Source organism: Strix aluco, chromosome 5 (genome assembly GCF_031877795.1).
Source record: "Strix aluco isolate bStrAlu1 chromosome 5, bStrAlu1.hap1, whole genome shotgun sequence".
Classification (NCBI taxonomy): domain Eukaryota; kingdom Metazoa; phylum Chordata; class Aves; order Strigiformes; family Strigidae; genus Strix; species Strix aluco.
This window is the reverse complement of record NC_133935.1, coordinates 14,980,845-14,997,775: the sequence shown is the minus strand read 5'-3', so window position 1 is coordinate 14,997,775 and position 16,931 is coordinate 14,980,845. Positions and strand designations below refer to the sequence as shown.

The following is a 16,931-nucleotide window of genomic DNA, read 5'->3' as shown; positions in this document are numbered from 1 at the left end:
AATCCAAGAACATTAGCTGGTTTGCTTTTTTAGATGCCTTTGGGCTTTTATTTATCACATTATAGATATACAAAAACACTTGCAGAGCTGAACCTTTTTGTATTTGCTTTTAAGCCCAGAATTTAAACTGATTATAACCAATTTATGTTAGGAGAATCAGCATTAGAAGAGAATATTGCTTAGAGTCAGACATTGATTCTCCCCTCCTTCCTCTTCATGTTGTAAGTTCTCAACTGTGTCTGTTCAACCTCTTGTAAATTATTCTGACCAAAAAAATGTTGCATGTCAAGTCTGGCCTCAGCAATAGTGGAAAGATTTAAAAGAAGCATTTGAAGATAACAAAATCTGTTTTCTAATATAACAGTTAATATTTATCAGAAAGGGAAATTTTAAATTAGTATGACTCCTTGTACCTTTTTATCAGTACCAGGAAACAAACCACCTACTTCACAAATAGTTTGAGAACAACTGCGTTCACAGTATATTTTAACCTGGCTGAGCTCCCTTTAAGGTACACTGTGCTATGTGGTTATGGAATCAGAATCCTACCTTATGTTTACCATTTAGGGGTGGTTACACATTAACAGTTCTGGTGTCTCCCTTATTTCATCTGTTCAGAAAGAACCCACTTTGTCAGGCCTACACAACCTCCTTCAGAGGACAGTTCACACTCTAGACCTACTCAGACCTTAGAAAAAAATTTACAAGAACATCAAAGAAAAATCACCCAACACTAGCACCTGTTTTTATAATGCCCAAATGCATTTTGTGAATCATCTTAAGCAGCTCTCAGAAGGCAACAACTTTAAAACCATTAACTGCAAGTATTGTGAAAACCATAAAACCAACCCAAGGGACAAACACACCTCATGTCAAAATTTGGGTATAAGCCTGTTTTTCTGTCCCCCCAGAAAAAAAGTAGTAAGTTTCTGATCTACTAGCTCATGACACAGGATTTTCTTGGAAACCCACTTTTACTATATTCGTAAATGGTAGCTTGTGCAAGCACAGAATTCTCTCCTGCATCACGTGCTGCCTGCTTGGAAAGGGCAAGTTTTCTACTGCTTACTAAAACAATCCCATAGGATGCTGTGTAGGCTCATGTCTTCAATGGAATGAGTGTTCTACTAGTCAAAGCATACTACCACTTCAGTAAAATAAAGACTGATTTAAACATTAGTATATTAGCTGTCAGACATATCAATAGAGGTCTATTCAAAGAAAGGCTTAAGCAGGCTCATCAATGGCCACAGGTACATTACAGTGTACATCAACGGCCACAGGTTCATCACACTCAGGTGTTCTACACGTGCACTAGCATGAGAACAGCAAAAAGCTAGCAGGTCATACGTAAGAAGTTAATATCAACAGCAGATGATTTCTTGGGGACAATAATTTGCTTTGCTTTTATGTAATCTCCAGAGACAGCTGATATAATACAGCTACACCAACATTACTACCATTAGAGCACTGCTGAAATAACCATCTCATTACACACAGTAATGAAACTGTACTTTATTATAAGCAAAACCAGCTTTTATATCACCAAGAAACCAGGACCTATACACTTTTTAAAGAGCTACCCATGTAGAAACTGCTGTACTTAGAAATCAACTTGTACTTCCAATTAGAGAAAAAAGCATGGAGTGTTACAAAAAGAAACAAAACCAAACCCAAAAGTAATCAGAAAAAAGCAGACCTAATTATGTAAAATCTGCCAATATCCTGGTCCTTCTAGACAATAGTCACTAGCTCCAATTCACAGTATTCCAAAAATAGAAGTGACTGCTTGTTTAAACTTCCTTCATATTTTCTGCTTACCAAATTCCAGACATGCAGTTTGGCAAAGACAATCTACTAGTCCACACTGTGCTCTTCAGAACCATTTTAGCATTTCCTTCTTCCAAAAAAAACAACCCAAAAAACCAACAATCCAACACAAAAGTCACCGAGTACATATACTGCATTTTTGGAGGGTGGGGAAAGGGTGGGGTGTCTGATGCAGTGAAAAAGCTACGTGGACAACTTGTAGGCAACAGCAGAAGCGTATCCAAGTCTGGAGAAAGGCAGGAAACCATCCTCAGTATTCCGCATTGAAAGGATAGTCCTTGTGAGTTTTGCACCTGGAGGAAATCAAAGAGGAAAGATTATCTCATGTCTGAAAGATACTATATGCAGCTGTAACCACTGCAAAAAGCCACCCAGAGAGGAGCTGAACCATATAAAAGCAGTCAGTTTGTTTTCCTTGGTGACATGTTGCACTTGTAAACAGAAAGATTCTGAGTGACTTCTGTTGTTTGGGCTCTGACCATTTCAGGCCATGCGACCTAGGTGCTTTGTAGATTCAAGGTTTCACTGTTTACTGCCAGGAAGACCTTTTTTGCAGCCTTTCAACAAAGATTTCGTATCTGGCTTTAGGCTTCCAAGTTGCAAATCCTCATGTTACTTTTTGAATGTTCACCCACTTTCCCAACCACTTCTGAAGAACATAGTAGGTTTTTATAATATATTAAAGACAAAATACCACAAGCAAAGTTAATCAAGAATTTGAGTCTGTGTCACGCTCATTCCTCCAACACAGACAAAATAAAAATTATGAATAAGAAGCCTTCTGTTGTAACTCCATCTACAAAAGGCTTTTTGGAGACTAAACTGAAAATGAACATGAAGTTTGTTTTATGCTCACTGTGATTTGGTTCATAACATGAACGTTTAAAATTTTACTCTGAAAAGTTACTTTGAGGATGACCCCTTTGGAAATTGAGTTTGCATATCCTGAATTTCAACCAAGCCTAGTATCTATATTATGTACTAAGCTATGACATACTGGTAACTTAACAGCTTGAAAAAACCCACTGCCACTTACGTGCTCATTGCACAGACTCTCCAGTTTCTATTAAAGCTGAGAATAGTTGCCATCTCCTCTTTAGTCAATTCGAAGTCAAACACCTAACAAAAGAAACAGCTGGAAATCACCTCTTTGAAGAAATCAGAGATTGTAAGCAAAAATGCACAAAATTAAAGAACAAGTCCACAGTGTAGGGGTGCTTGTTAGAAAAAAATGACTGTTTCATGAAGGAGGGAAAGGCACAAAATGGCTCTGGATTTCTGAGACTCCACTAGCTGGAGTGGGGAAGGGAGGTGAGCATGGAGAGGGAGGAATTAAAAAAAAAAATCTCAAGTTGCAGTAACATGTGTCAGTTGTTTTTAGAAGTCTGGAGAGCATGTAGTGCTGCAGAATGCCTCCATCCTCCCTCTGTGAAAGATGCATCTTTCTGTTCTATTCCAAAGGAACATCTACAAGATTTTAATATTCCACCTGATGCAACCAAGTGTTTTCCGAAGTTCTAATACTTGTTTCAGTCAAGGGCCACTGAATCAACAGCAGTGATGTGGTTTATGGACACTAGGCCTCTTTTCTTAACAGTGCTTGCTCTACATAAGCCTTTTGTGGTGTACTACTGCACTCAGGCCCCAAGCAAGCTCTGTCAGACAGCTCATCCATGTGACATAGAACAGGAAGCATCACATAACATGACTGCTAAGATTATCAGCACAGTGTTTCCAACAGCTTTTTTCACTCCTGCTCTCCAACTGTAACTTTAAGCTGAGCCCTCAGCAGACCATAAGTAAACGTACAGAGACAAAAAGCCCAGTCCTCCTGCCAGAGGACGACTTGGGAAGGGTGTAAAAGGATTGCTGCTTGTTCTGCAGGGAAAAGGCACACCATCCCTGAATGCACCATGCACCCAGGTCACTTCTAATGACTCACCTTGAAGTTCTCAACAATGCGCTGCGGTGTGACTGACTTGGGAATCACAATCACATTTCTCTGGATGTGGAACCGAATGAGAACCTGCAAGAGGCATGTCACTGAGTCAGAGATAGGATGGCTTTTGTTCTATGGCAAGAAGAACCTGTTCCAACAGTTGTTAGAAACTGTACAACTCAGCAGAACTAACCCATTTCTGTAGAGCTGCATTTTAAATCATACCTGAATTCTAAGCAGCACTTTCTGAAGAGAAAATAGAGAAGTGATGGAGCCCCACATAGGTCTCCTTTCTCCTTTCCCATCCAGTTTAGTGATACTCAGTTCCTTTCTTTCCCACCTAGCCTTTTAGTTGTCTATACAAGGGTTCACTTCTCTGTAACAGGACTTGAGAGGGGAAGACTGAAACATGACAGCATCTGAAGATGGGTCAAGAAAGTGTTTCTTGTCCATGGCCAGAGAGCCCTGGCAAGCATGTGTTGCAGGCCACGTAGTAAACATACCTGCGTTGCTACTTAACACAACAGAAGAGCACCACAGGTGACAGGGAACAAAGTGCCAGCCTGTCCTCTACATTGGCATTAGCTATTACAGGAAGAAGTACTCGCTGCCCAGCACCTACATACCTGTGCTGGTGTTTTGTTGTGCTTGGTTGCAATCTCTTTGATCTTGGGGTCATCCAGAAGGGAAGGATCCTCTGGCTTGGCCCTAAAGACAGGAAAGAAGATCAGCAGCAAGAAACCTCCACAGATCCAACCTAGCAGAGATCTGTATCTGGATTAGTAATTAATGGTGCACTTGTAGTCTCAAAGTTTCAAGCATAATCCACGCCAGCTCACTTGCAAAGCACAAAGCGATCTTACCATGGTCGGTCAGGAGAGCCAAGGGGACTGTATGCTGTCACAGCAATCTCCTTGGATTGACAGTACTTGATCAGCTTCTCCTGGGTAAGGTATGGATGACATTCGATCTGTCAACATAAAAGTACAGAGATTGACAGTGATTTAACTGTTTTAATATGTTCCAGGGATTAGACTTTAATCAAATCAAAGGCAGATTTTAGTGTGTTTGTGATATTACTCAACCTTTGTTTTCTCTATGTCCCCACTCCCTTTCTATTTGTAGTAGTTGTCCTTGCAATGAAGGGTCTCAGGACTGTAATGCCACTTCTTAAAACTTTGCTGATCCATATAATCTCCAACATATGGGATGACCAGCTATGCAATTGCTTAAATGGGACGATTCAGTAAAATGCACACAGAAGAGAACTGTAAAATCCTAACAGGATAGCAGACCAGTACATACAAAGTTCTCTTTTCATCCCTAATTAAACATGCCATAATGTTTTACAACTACCATATTAGCTTCAGTATCAGTATTGTTTCATTCGTTTTTATTTGCTTTGTGTCAATACTTAAGCTGAATACCTCCAGTCTGCAAACAGTGAGAATGGCTAACTGCTACAGATTTTAGACCTTCCGCTTACTCTCCATTATACTTTTTATAAACACATGTGTACTTACCATGAATTTCCATGAGAGTATCTATGTAACAGAATACAGACTCCTTAAGTGACTCGGTATTCTGCCAAGCTAAAGCCCAGATATGCAGTATGGAACAGGAATTATTCACGTGTCAGGAGGCAGTGAATGAACATGAATATTTGATACTTTGCATAGAGGGACTTTCAGGATAGTTCCACACCAGGGAGCACTGCTTTTCCTTCAGCAGGCAACATCAGGAACCTTTCTGACTACACTGTCATTCGAGCCTTCTGCAGCCTGCTGCTGCATTCTGAGGGAAGTCCCTGGAAACTTGTGCTACTGGCAGGTGGATCGAGAGTGCAAAACACAGTATCAGTTTATAGCCTTGAGTGCTTTATTTGTGGTTCTAGCTGCTTGCTGTTATCAGAAGCCTGCAGGGCTGTTTTCCTTCTCGGGCATGTTGGAATAGTAAACAACAGAACACGTAACTCAATCTTTGGGACAGATTATACATATTTATTTTGCTTCAGAAGCTCCAGAAACATAGTTACTCAGGAATAACAGAGCACTTGGTTGTTTACTCAGCTCTTCAATAGGTAGAATTTACATGAGGCAAAGTCATCCTTACCTGTCCACTGACACTCAAGTTGAAAAACTTCTGAGCTATGTTATCTAGTCTTACGTTTGGACCAGGATGAAAAGCCTATTACGTACATTTAAACAAGTACCTTAAACTATCGCAATCCGTACTGTATGATAATGATCAAGTACTTAAGAGTGAGATTTCCTTACTGAACTAAGTACTAGTATCATTGTAATGTAATTACTACCTTGCCAAATTTAATTTCTCACCACAAATGAAGCCAATGTGCATACCAACTGCATTCAAATTAAGAATGGGAATGACACCAAATACAGGGGATTACCAGATTACATGTGAAACACCTGCACAGAGAAAGTGTTTGCAGAAGCACTATCACCAACTGGTGTTAGTAACAGACTAGCTTTCAGGCCTGCAAGCATTTTTTTCAGAAGCAGTAAATTTTGAAGGACAGGAACCAAAGACACATTGCTCTGAGTCTACCTTGATTATAGTAATCAGAGTTTGAGAACATTTGCAAGTGTGAGACATATAAGGTCTGTGACCTCTGTGCAAGAGACAAGGGTAATTATCAACCAAGGTGGTAGTGGCACTGGGGCGTGGCAGATGTTGAAAGGTATCATAAGACTTCTACTAATTATCCTAAAAGTACACTGGGACTGAGAATGAGAATATGTAACAGAATTGTGAATTTTACACTTGTCAGAATGTTTCAGTTTTATGTGGACTTCCAGAGAACAATCCTACTAACTTTCTGAAAAGGTGTTAAAATCCCTTTTCAGTACATATGCTCACACTATCACAATAAAAGAACCACTTCTTGTAATCAGTTATCAATAACAGATTGCAGTCCTTCAAATGCCATAGCAATCAAGGACAAGTCTAGACTGACCCCACAGGGGGGCTATGCTGGGACCTGTACTTTTCAACAACTTGTGTCAGGCTGTAATCTTGTCAAGTTTGTAGGTGATTGGAGGAGAACCAGTCAATACACTCAAGGGCAGGGCTGCCACATCAGAGGTACCCACTCAGGCAAGAACAGGCCAACAAAAAAGTTACAAAATTCAACAAGGCTGTACACAAAGCCCTGCACCTGGAAAGGAAAAGCCTATGGCAATAACATAGGTTGGATCCTGACTACCTGCAAAGCAGCTATGCTAGAAATAGCCTGTGGGCCATAGTAGGCTGAGCTGAACATGAGCCAGTAGTGAGCCCTGGGGCAGCAGGAACACAGCCAGTAAACTGTGGGGAGTGATCATTTGTCTCCACTCAGCACTTGTCAGACCGCCTTTATAATGTCGTGTCCAGCTTTCCCCCTTCCTAGCTCCCTCAGTAGTAGACTGTCATGAATTCAGCAGAAGGCCACCAGGATGGCTGGGGGCTGGAGAACCTGCTGTATTGGGAAAGGCTGAGGGAGTTGGGCTTGTTCAGCCTGGAGAAGGGAAGGCTTCAGGTCTCCTAGTAGCAACTTGTCAATACCCAAAAGAAGGTCATTCAAAGACAAGCCAAGCTCTTCAGTGGTGCATGGTGAGAGGACATGAGACAATAGGCGTAAGTTGAAACAAGAGGGGTTGAGACTGGATACAAGAAAACTCCCTCCCCCATACACCCAAGGCAGGGGATAAGGCAGGGGAGCACACTGCCTAGAGAGGCTGTGCACCTCCATCCTTGCAGGTTTTCAAGACAGATAAAGAGCTGGGCAACCTGGTCTGATCTCACAGCTGATGCTGCTGAGCTTTGAATCGTTATCTCCCAAGGTCTCCTGTCATCTGACTTTTCCTAAAATTTTATTTGAGTGCTGTCTATATACCTTGACACTTCTACTTTACAGCCTACCTTGTAACTCCCTTTCTTCCTCCCTCCTAACCCTCATCAAGTCTATAAGCAGTCCATAAAGCATGTTTCTGTTCAATTCCCTCAGTCATCAGCAACAGGAAATGGCCCCTCCACAGAAGGGTCATCCAATTCTGTTAGGTCCTCATACACATACAGTAGGTTTTACTCTGCTTCAAGGAAGTTTTTAAAGCTCATCCGAGTTCCTTCTGCCTCTCCTCTCCCCCCAGAAAACCCAAACCCAATAAACAAAAGGGATTCAGGAGTTGCTCCTTGCAGATTTCCAATCAGTAGTGCATCAAGAAGTAGTTGAAGGGGGAAAATTGAGAGAACATGCTGTGTCTACTCCATTCTCTTTCTATAATCTTATTTCATAATAAGATCTTAGTAATTCTTAAAAAAACAACCAACCAAAAAGCACCACCACCCAAACATTTGCTGCTGTCACTTTGCAGCTTACCTGGTTATTTGCAGGCTTGTATTTCAGTCCTGGCTTGTTCAAGATTCTTTCAATCTGCTCATGGTTAAAGTTGGAGATGCCAATGGCTTTTACCAGACCAGCATCCACCAGCTCTTCCATGGCCTAACAGAAAGAAGCACAAAGTCAGCATCTAGTACACATGACAGGTCCTGAAGAACACCTTCTTCCTGATATGGCTTATTTCCTTCATGAGAAGCACAAAATAAACATTTACATTTTCAGCGTTCAAGTCTGAGGAAAAAAACCCAGAGCACTATTATATTTGTGATATGTCTCCTACTTCACGAAAGCTCAAAGACTCATTCTTGGAGATTGTGGAAGTTCACAGCAAATTAGAAGTGGAAAATAATGATACCCAACAATCTGATAGTGTACCACTGAGTCCTTCCAAGTAGTTTTACAAATATGAGACAATTTAGACTGCTGAAGGTAATGAAAACATGGAAGAGACTGCTGAGAACAGAAGACATGATTCTCCTGCTGTGGCTAAACTTACCTCCCATGTATGTAGAATATCTGTGTTGCTGGGTATAGACATGCCTTTGTCATCTGTGGGAAAGAGCTCCTCTCCTGCCTGTCAGTGACAAAGAAAATGCTTGAAACACTTTGGTGGGAAGTTAGGATAACACCAGCTGAAGACCACAATATGACAAACTCCTACTGCAGGACATACTAATCCTTATTATCTACATACGTATTAGATAATATTCAGACTCACTATCCACATTCTTTTCTTTTGCTTTCACATGTGATTATGGCATTTTTGCCCACAGCCATCCCAATAAGGGTGGGTACTTCTGCTCAACACAATGTCCTCTGGCTCATCAAAATACATATGGTGCAACATAACTCTCCACTTGTAGAATTATAGCCAGTTTACAAGTTTACTTTCTGTATTACAAAAATACACAGTTCTTATGAGGAAATAATGAAGTGTTTTATTAAAACATGTAATAAGGTCCCACTTAGGACCTGGAACATGTTCAGCCTATATTGGATCAGATCTACTGACATGTCTTTCACAGGGAGACTCATTGTTTAAGTTGCTGGCATAGGGAATGTTAAAACAGCCTGTGTCCCAGTTAAGACTACAAGCCAGGTATCAGCTTCATTCAAAACCAGTTGTTTTCTACTGATACATTATTACACCACAATACATTTTCACTTTGATAGTTCTGTCGATATGAAACTAATTTTAAAAGTACATATACTATGAAAAAGTTGCTCTCAGAAGCAACAAATAAAAAAGTTTTGATCAGGCTCTAACAGAAAGACTAAGCTTACAAATATTCAAACTGAGACACGAGTGCCTTTGCATGCAGTCAGTAAAAGAGTTAGAAACTAAGAAGTTTCACCTTTTGAAATCCAAGGTCTGTGGAACACTAAGGCTCCTACAGCAAAGGTCAGTTCAATCTGTACTGTATTAAAGGACTCAGTGATTAAAGACAGAAATGGAAGACAGAAACATTCTCTTGTTCTGTGACTCTGTAACATGCAGAGGAAAGAATTTCTGTCAGGCAGCAAAGCACAGCCCTCCTTCCCGTAAAGAGGGAACCACATCATTGGCAGATGAGTATACTTTGGATTTGTAGAAGACAACACATAGACAATAATCAAAAGGAAAGCAACATAACTTATGCTTGCAGCAGGAAAACCTACCCCCAGTTCAAGGTCTACCTCTTCTATGATCAAAAGGGCAGAGGAAGCTGTGCAAGCAGGAATCTCAGAGGTAGGGATCAGCAGCCTGGGTCACATGGCCAGAGTAAAGCTGAGCACCAGAGCAGTGCTGGCATACAACTGATATATGATGATCTGTTGGTTGGAGCAATTACCAGGCTGTAAAGCCATACAGCTATTCAGAACTGCCAGTCTCAACAGACAGAGCCAAGGGCATTACTGTTACTATACCTTAAAACCAAGAGGCCAGTGGATGAGGTAGAGATCCAGGTAATCCAGTTTCAGGGCAGCAAGAGTCTTCTGGCAGGCTCCCTTCACCAAAGGCTTTTCATGAAATGTGCACCATAGCTAGAGACAAAAAGCAAAGGCACACCATGACCTCCTGGGTTAAAGCTCTTGAGACCCTTCTGTCCTGTTCAACAGAGTGCCTGTTCCCTTTGGAAGGTGATGTGGAACTAGGTCATGCTACTGATCTTCAAACAGGGCTTGCTCTGTGAGCAGGACTAGCCTGTGATACTGGCAGCAACATGTGCAGTGGTAGCACACACGACTGAATGGTGTCATGGCAGACAGCAGCAGTCTGGTTTAATTAAGATTTCATTTAAAAACCACATACTGCATGAAAGAGAACAGTATAACTTCATGCCAGGAAGTTTAAAGCATCACCTGTATCAGTGGTACATACCCTGCATAATTCTCAATGCAGGATGAGGCAAAGTAGGAAGCTTGTCTCAGGAGAGGCCTAAGTGTTCCGAATTGTTCCATGCTGCACCACAGAGTAGGAAAGTAAAGAACTGAGGGGTTACTATGAGAAAATAGGTGTCTTCTAGCACCCTACATCACCAGACCCATACCTTACTGACAATGAAGAGGTCCTCTCGTTTCACAGCACCTTCCTTGATTTTTTGCCGGATCCCATCCCCAACTTCATTTTCATTTTGGTACACATAGGCACAATCAAAGTGACGGTACCCAGCATCAATAGCAGCCATCACTGCAGCTGTTACTTTCCCTGGTGGGGACTGAAAAAATAATATCCAAGAAACTCCGATCAATATATATTGAAAACCTTTATCCTAGCAAGATAAAATTAAGAAATCCACCTCACCCAAAGCAATCCCCCAATTCAAATAAAGCAAAACGCACCAACAGCATGAAAAAGATCCCCCCGCAGCACTCCTGATTCTGTATACATCTTGAATGCCGGCACCTCAGCTCAAAGCCAGTCTCCAGCCGCCCCTCTGTCCCCCCACTCCGGGGCAGGGCTCAGCCCAACAGCTTTGCAGAGCTGAGGCCCCACCGCCAGGACGGTTCTCCACGGCCGGGCCAAGGCCCTCTCGCTTCCCCACACCACTTCTAAGAGGAGAAGGCCCCGGCAGCCGCTGGCCACGGGGCTTTGCCAGCGGAGGGGCCTCAGCGACCCGCGTCCCCGAGCAGAGCCTCGCGGCGGTGCAGGAGCCCGGGCTGCTGCGAGGGGGTCAGCGGGCAGGGACGGACCCTCGGTACCAAGCGCCGCCGCGGCAGCCCCGTACCGAGCGGCGATGCCGGTGGCGCGGATAACGCTGGGCCCGGGCCCGGGCCGGCGGTGGGGACGGGCCCCGAGCGGGGCCGAGCTCCGGCCACGGCTGCGCCCGCAGGGGCCAGGCCGCCCCCTCTCTGTCCTCAGCACGGGCCGAGAAAGGGCGCCCGGCCCGCCGGGGCGGCAGCGGGGAGGGCCGGGCCGGGCCGGGCAGAGCCGCCCTCCCGCCGCCAGCGAGGCGGGGGGGGGGGGGGGGGGGGGGGGGGGGGGGACGGCAGCCACGAGCTCCATTACCTTCCACGTGCCCAGCCCCAGGATGGGCATCTTGGCCCCAGTGTTCAGCTGCACGTAGGTCGCCATGGCCCCACACACCACCCAGAAGCACCACCGCAGCGGTGGCTGCCGGCCCAGCGCCTTTAATAGCGGCCGGCCCCGCCCCGGCGCGGCGCGGAGGGGGGATGGCGGGGCGGTGCCGGCGCTGAGCTCCGGAGCGCAGCTGCTGGGCCCGGGGCCGTGGCCCTGTGCAGTCCGGGCAGGCGGCTGAGGGCCGAAGGAGGTCGCGTCTGTGAGCCCCGGCGCCGGGGTGAGCGTCACGCAGCGACCCGCGCTGTGTCAGGCGGTGCCGAGGCCGCGGCTGCGGCGGCCTCGCGCGAAAGGCGTGCGGTGCGCGCTGTGCGGTGCGCGGTCGTGCCGCTGCACCCGGCTGTGGCCCTCCCGCAGCGCCTCGGCCCCGTGATGTCGCCTCTCTGCCGTCTCCGGGGTGGGAATGGCAGAGGAGACGTGAGACAGAGGTGTCTCCCTGCACCCTAAGAGATATTTGTGGGTTGTGTCTCTCAGGCCAAGGCAGGGCTGAGCCCTTCGCTGGAGCAGCGTGTTCCCACGACAGGGATGGTGGCCTGGGCTGGTGCCCCTTGTCGGAGCCTTGTGACCCAGCGTGCTGATACAGCCAGACGGCCAGAGAAACCTTGGTGTGGCTGGCTTGTGAGAGTGGTGAGAACCTGCTCCAGAGGTGACAAATGCAGCTTCCACTTCAAGGGACAGTGAGCTGTGGCTTAAGAGTAATTTAGGATAAAGTGAGCTTAAAAAAAGAAATTTATTTTGAATGTTGGAAGAGGTTAAAGTGTTTTGAAAGTCACACAAGAGGAACAGTTGACTTTTTAATGAGTGACATAATGATCAAATTGTCCCTCCATCTTTTGGGAGGTGCTGAGGGCATTCAGAATAAAATGCATGATTGTAATCCTACATGGTAGATGGCCAGTAATCTCACATCAGGAACTGGCTTTGAAATTTTTGCAGACAACTGTACACTGTTCTGAAGAAGTCACAGCGCAGTGGAAAAAACCAGACTTGCCTGGGAAGCTTTGCTGCTTACTCACACGTGGAGAAGTTTCTTCAGGTGTGAGTGTTTGTTTTGGGTGCCTCTCCCACAACAGAGGCCCCCTGCGCTCTGCACCTTGGTATTTTTTGCTCCATTTAACTAAGGGCGGGCAGGGTAATTGGTTTTCCTCTTTAATGTTCCTCCTGTTTTGTGTCAGCGCCATCAGCCGTCCCTGGCAGGATGCGATGTGTTTGCACTTGTATCATGAAATTGTTGTATAACTCAGTGCTTATCTCCTACCGTTTGGGTTCAGTTTTCTCTGATGGTTTCTTGTCAGAGAGATATGTCCATCTCATCACAGGAGGCTTCAGGCAAAGTCCTGCATTTCCTTTTTTCTGTTCCCTCTCGTGAGTGGGAGTGTTTCCCCTCACAGCTGTAAGGAAGGTTGGCTTTCTGCTGTTTACCTCTCCCGAAGGCCCGGTGGGGGCCGCCGCGTGGTGGCAGGGCCTTGAGGGAAGAAGTGCTGCATGTGGGGGTGTGTGTGTGTGTGTGTGTGTGACATCCAGCCTGGTAAATCTTGCACACTGTGTCCTTGATAACATGGCCAGCTATTTCTTTACAGTGAGTGCTGGTGATAAGGAACTGTGCAGGGGATGAGGGGTTTTCTTTTATTTTTTGATCCATGCACAAGGTTTTGCACTGAAACAGGATGTGTAGTATCATGAGTTTTTTGTTTTGTTTTGCTGACTTTGCGTTTAGTAACCATAATTTCACCACAAGTTGTGACTTTGGAGACCATCAGTATTTGGTATATGAGAGGAACAGGGCCCAAAATAATGGAAGGGGGTACATCCTTGTGGAGGCAGTTTTTACCGGCAGAGACCCTGTGGCTTGCCAGAAAAGTGCAAAGGCAAAGTAAGGAGGTGACAAGAGTTGTAAACTGTGATCATCTCTGTTCCTAAGGGGGAGAGCTGGAGGGGTCTGCAACTTTAGGGCTACTGACAGATACAGGCATAGCTTAAACCAGTGTTTTGAGGTGAGGGTGTATAGGTTTCAAGCTCAAATCTCTTGGACTGTGGGAATTTCCACCTTGCTTGGAGTCTTTAAAAGGGGAGGTTTATCTGGCTCGGTGGGGCGCACCACTTCAACCTCCGGGTGCCGGGAGGCAGATCTGAGGGTCTTGGCTGAACCCGACTGTCCTTGTCCTCTTTTTTGCTCTGAGCTCAGATCAAGCTAGGAGCATGTATCTTGGTGGATCTCCCATCTTCTCAGAGTTGATGAGGCATTTTGTTTCGCGCTAGTATTTGTCTGTTAATCCCATCTGCTTAAAAAACACACCCTGGGCCCAGCCAAGAGCTCAGCAAGCGTTCCCACTGCCCGTGGCAGTTACTGGGTGGGAAGGACAGGGGAGACCTGGGCAGGAGGAAATGACAAACTGCCCCAAGCCAGTCAGAACGGCTCTGGCAGCCTCTGAAACCGGTGCTGCCACCCAGGGCAATGGAGCGGAGTTCCGGCAGATGGGAAGAGCCCATGTGCCCCCCCCCCCCCAACCCCCCTGCAAGGGGAGAAGGACAGCACCTCACCCTGAAGGGACTGGCTGCTGAGGGGCCTTCGACCTGGGCCACCCCTGCTGGGCAGCGGCAGCCCTGGGGACAGCAGCCTGCCCACCTGGGAGTACTGAGACATAGTCAGCAGGAACCGAGTGGTAAAGGGAAGCCTCAGGCACCCAGGCCCACCCTCCGAGCCACCCTCACCTCAGGGGAGGGATTGGGATGGACTGGGTGTCATCTGTGGTGAAAACAGGGGAAGTGGAGAGGAGGACAGGAAGAGGATTGGTGTTTGACTTAGAGGCTGGGGAAGGGGGAGAAAGGCATTTACTGTTTTGTTCTTCTGTGTTCTTCTGCCCCTCTTAATACCTGAATCAGTGAAATGAAGTTCATGTTAATTGGTGATAAATCAGCTTAGATTGCCCTGAGATGAGACTGTTTGGCCTGGGACAGTAGTTGTTGGACAATCCGTGTGACACCCAGCCCTGTCACGGCCCAGAACTGGAGTAGTGAGAAGGGCTCTGGAAGGAGCCATGATCCTGGTCCTGGGAATACGCGGTGGTGGAAGTGGCACAGCCAGTGTGTGGAGTGAGTGCAAACAGTGTGCAAACAGCTGGAGAAAGGAGAGACCTGGGGAGACCACTGCTGGGTGGGAAGGTGTTTGGGAAGAGAGAGACATGTGCTTCTTCAAGGCCTGTGCCCCAGTGGCTTGGTGTAGTGCTGTCTCCACATGTAGGATCCAAAAACATTGGCCAGGGAGCTGAGAGGGTTTAGCTGTGAAACACGGGGAAGGAGGTGTGCAGCTGTGATGCGGCTTCATGCTGAGGCTTGCTATGTGCTGCCTGTGGGGCTTCAGAGAGACCAGGAGTCAGGCTGATGATCTTTGGTGGAATAATGTGCATTAACAAGTGCTCAGGGTGAAGGGGAGGCCCTTGGTCAGGGGTGAGCAATAGCACTGAATTGGCCAGATGGAAAGCTGTGTGCCAGGTAGGCCAGGTAGCAGTTCCAGTGCTCTTAAAGTGACCCTGGCACCTCTGGGGGGAAACTGAGGACTGATGGCAAAGCTAAAACAAAGCCCTTTCGGGCAGCCTAAGTTGCAAGGTTAAGTAGACCCGTGGAGATGGGAGTGCTGCTCCTAAGTGTGAGCGCTCTCTTGACAATCCTTTGCTCAGAATGAAATTACAGAAATTACACTTGCAGCAACTGGTGTCCCTGCAGCAGCTGTGGTGGTGCTGGGAAGCTGGACCAAACGGGATACAGCTTTTGTCTTGGAAGAACAGAGTTCTCGGCAGTTTGGGCTCTATGCTACTTGCAAGCACTGCCCTGCACAAGGGAGGAAGGAAGGCTTTAGGATCTGTTGGTGAAGGGCCGTGTAGAACAATGTCCTGATCCTGCTGATCCCACAGATGAGACACCTCCTCAGAGGGAGTGGGAAGAAGGAGGTAACTGACTGCAGTTGCTTGAACTGCTGGGTTGTGTTTACAGGCAAAGGGACCCTGAAAATGTGGTGATCGCTGGTGCCGTGGTCTGAAAGCTCCAAAGTCTGAGCATGGTTATTACCACCTCTCTGGTACTGCCTGATAAGCTGGTGGGACATCAAGGAGTGACTTATGTGTATTGTACTGGAGGAAGCATGCCAGAAGACAGGTAGGAGATGAGCAGCATGGCCAAGGATAATGCTGGGAACCCAGTAGTATGGTTGGCCTTGGAAAAAGTTTTAGAAAGGGTTGTAAAGTATATGTTAAGATTGTTGCAGTGTTGATCATCATGGCTTGTATTTTATCTTCTTTGGAAGCATTGGCTTCAGCCAGATTGCTGGTCTGTTTAACAGGTAATTATTGGACACACACATTAGAAACACATTTAAGCTCCCACAGCCAAAGACTCACCCAACCCTGTATAAAGCAGCCCAGCAGTAGCTGAGGTTGCATGAAAGCAGCTGCTTATATGAGCCAGAGCTGTCCCAGAGATGTTCTGGGGAGCCCTTACGCCATCACATGGTGTCTCTGTGCCTGTTAACCTGCTTGGAAGGAGCATTCTTGGGCACTCAAAACCTGAGGCTCTGCTTTACCTTACATAAAGACTTGTGTAACCAATCCAAATGTCTTCCAAGTGGACTGAAGCTCTGTGTAGAAAAATTACATTATCCAGTATTTTTAAACAGATTCTTGAGCTCCGGAGTATTTGAAGGAGAAAATCTCCACTGTACATTTAATTGAGAGAGATGTATGCGAGTATCACTGTTTACATTTTGCAGCATTAAAAGGACATACAACTTAACAGGGAAGTTTCTTTTGCTCACTGAAATTCAGCTTCAGACACAGAAGCATTAAGAGGAATCAAGCTTTTTATAATTCCTCAGCAAGACAAAAGATTCTTTTCAGTAGAAATTTGACCATCGTGTGCTGTAGGCAGCCCTGTCCCCTGCCTACTCACTTCTTCACGTTAAGTGATTTAACTACGGTCAGCACAACCTGCAGGTTTTTTCCCATTTACTGTGTCCTTCTAACACACAAATTGTAATAGAAACCTTATGCAGAACTAGATCCTCAAATTATCGAAGCCAGCTGATTTTTTTGTAAGGAGCATCTGTTCAAATGTTCTCATTACACACTAGTCCAGATGCCAGCAGGGTCTAAGGGAAGGAATGTAAAGGATACATACGGACCTTCAAGCACCCATCATTCAGACCAGCTACT

The 16,931-nt window shown here is 45.8% G+C and overlaps 1 protein-coding gene across 2 annotated transcripts; it reads right to left on the bottom strand.

Moving 5' to 3' along the window:
• Nucleotides 1–1,495: 1,495 nt before the first annotated feature.
• LOC141924132 (aldo-keto reductase family 1 member B1-like) lies at nt 1,496–11,818 on the bottom strand. Of its 2 annotated transcripts, none has more exons than XM_074826046.1 (10): nt 11,659–11,818; nt 10,700–10,867; nt 10,077–10,193; nt 8,665–8,742; nt 8,148–8,270; nt 4,633–4,739; nt 4,396–4,477; nt 3,773–3,856; nt 2,867–2,949; nt 1,496–2,123 (listed from the first exon to the last, which is right to left on the bottom strand). In XM_074826046.1, exons 1-10 carry the CDS (start codon nt 11,722–11,724, stop codon nt 2,081–2,083), a joined length of 951 nt encoding a protein of 316 aa, XP_074682147.1. In that variant the 5' UTR covers nt 11,725–11,818; the 3' UTR covers nt 1,496–2,080. The 2 variants fall into 2 exon arrangements, with proteins under 2 accessions (XP_074682147.1, XP_074682148.1); XM_074826047.1 differs by lacking the exon at nt 11,659–11,818 and adding an exon at nt 10,992–11,426.
• Nucleotides 11,819–16,931: the final 5,113 nt, after the last annotated feature.

What these genes read in the sequence shown, in the direction of transcription:
- LOC141924132 (XM_074826046.1), bottom strand. Translation starts at nt 11,724, where the DNA reads ATGGCGACCTACGTGCAGCTGAACACTGGGGCCAAGATGCCCATCCTG. An exon ending in ACCTCTTCATTGTCAGTAAG is followed by an intron (nt 10,194 to 10,699) that starts GTATGGGTCTGG and finishes TTTTGTCTCTAG; the next exon opens with CTATGGTGCACATTTCATGA. An exon ending in GGCTCTCCTGACCGACCATG is followed by an intron (nt 4,478 to 4,632) that starts GTAAGATCGCTT and finishes TCCTGTCTTTAG; the next exon opens with GGCCAAGCCAGAGGATCCTT.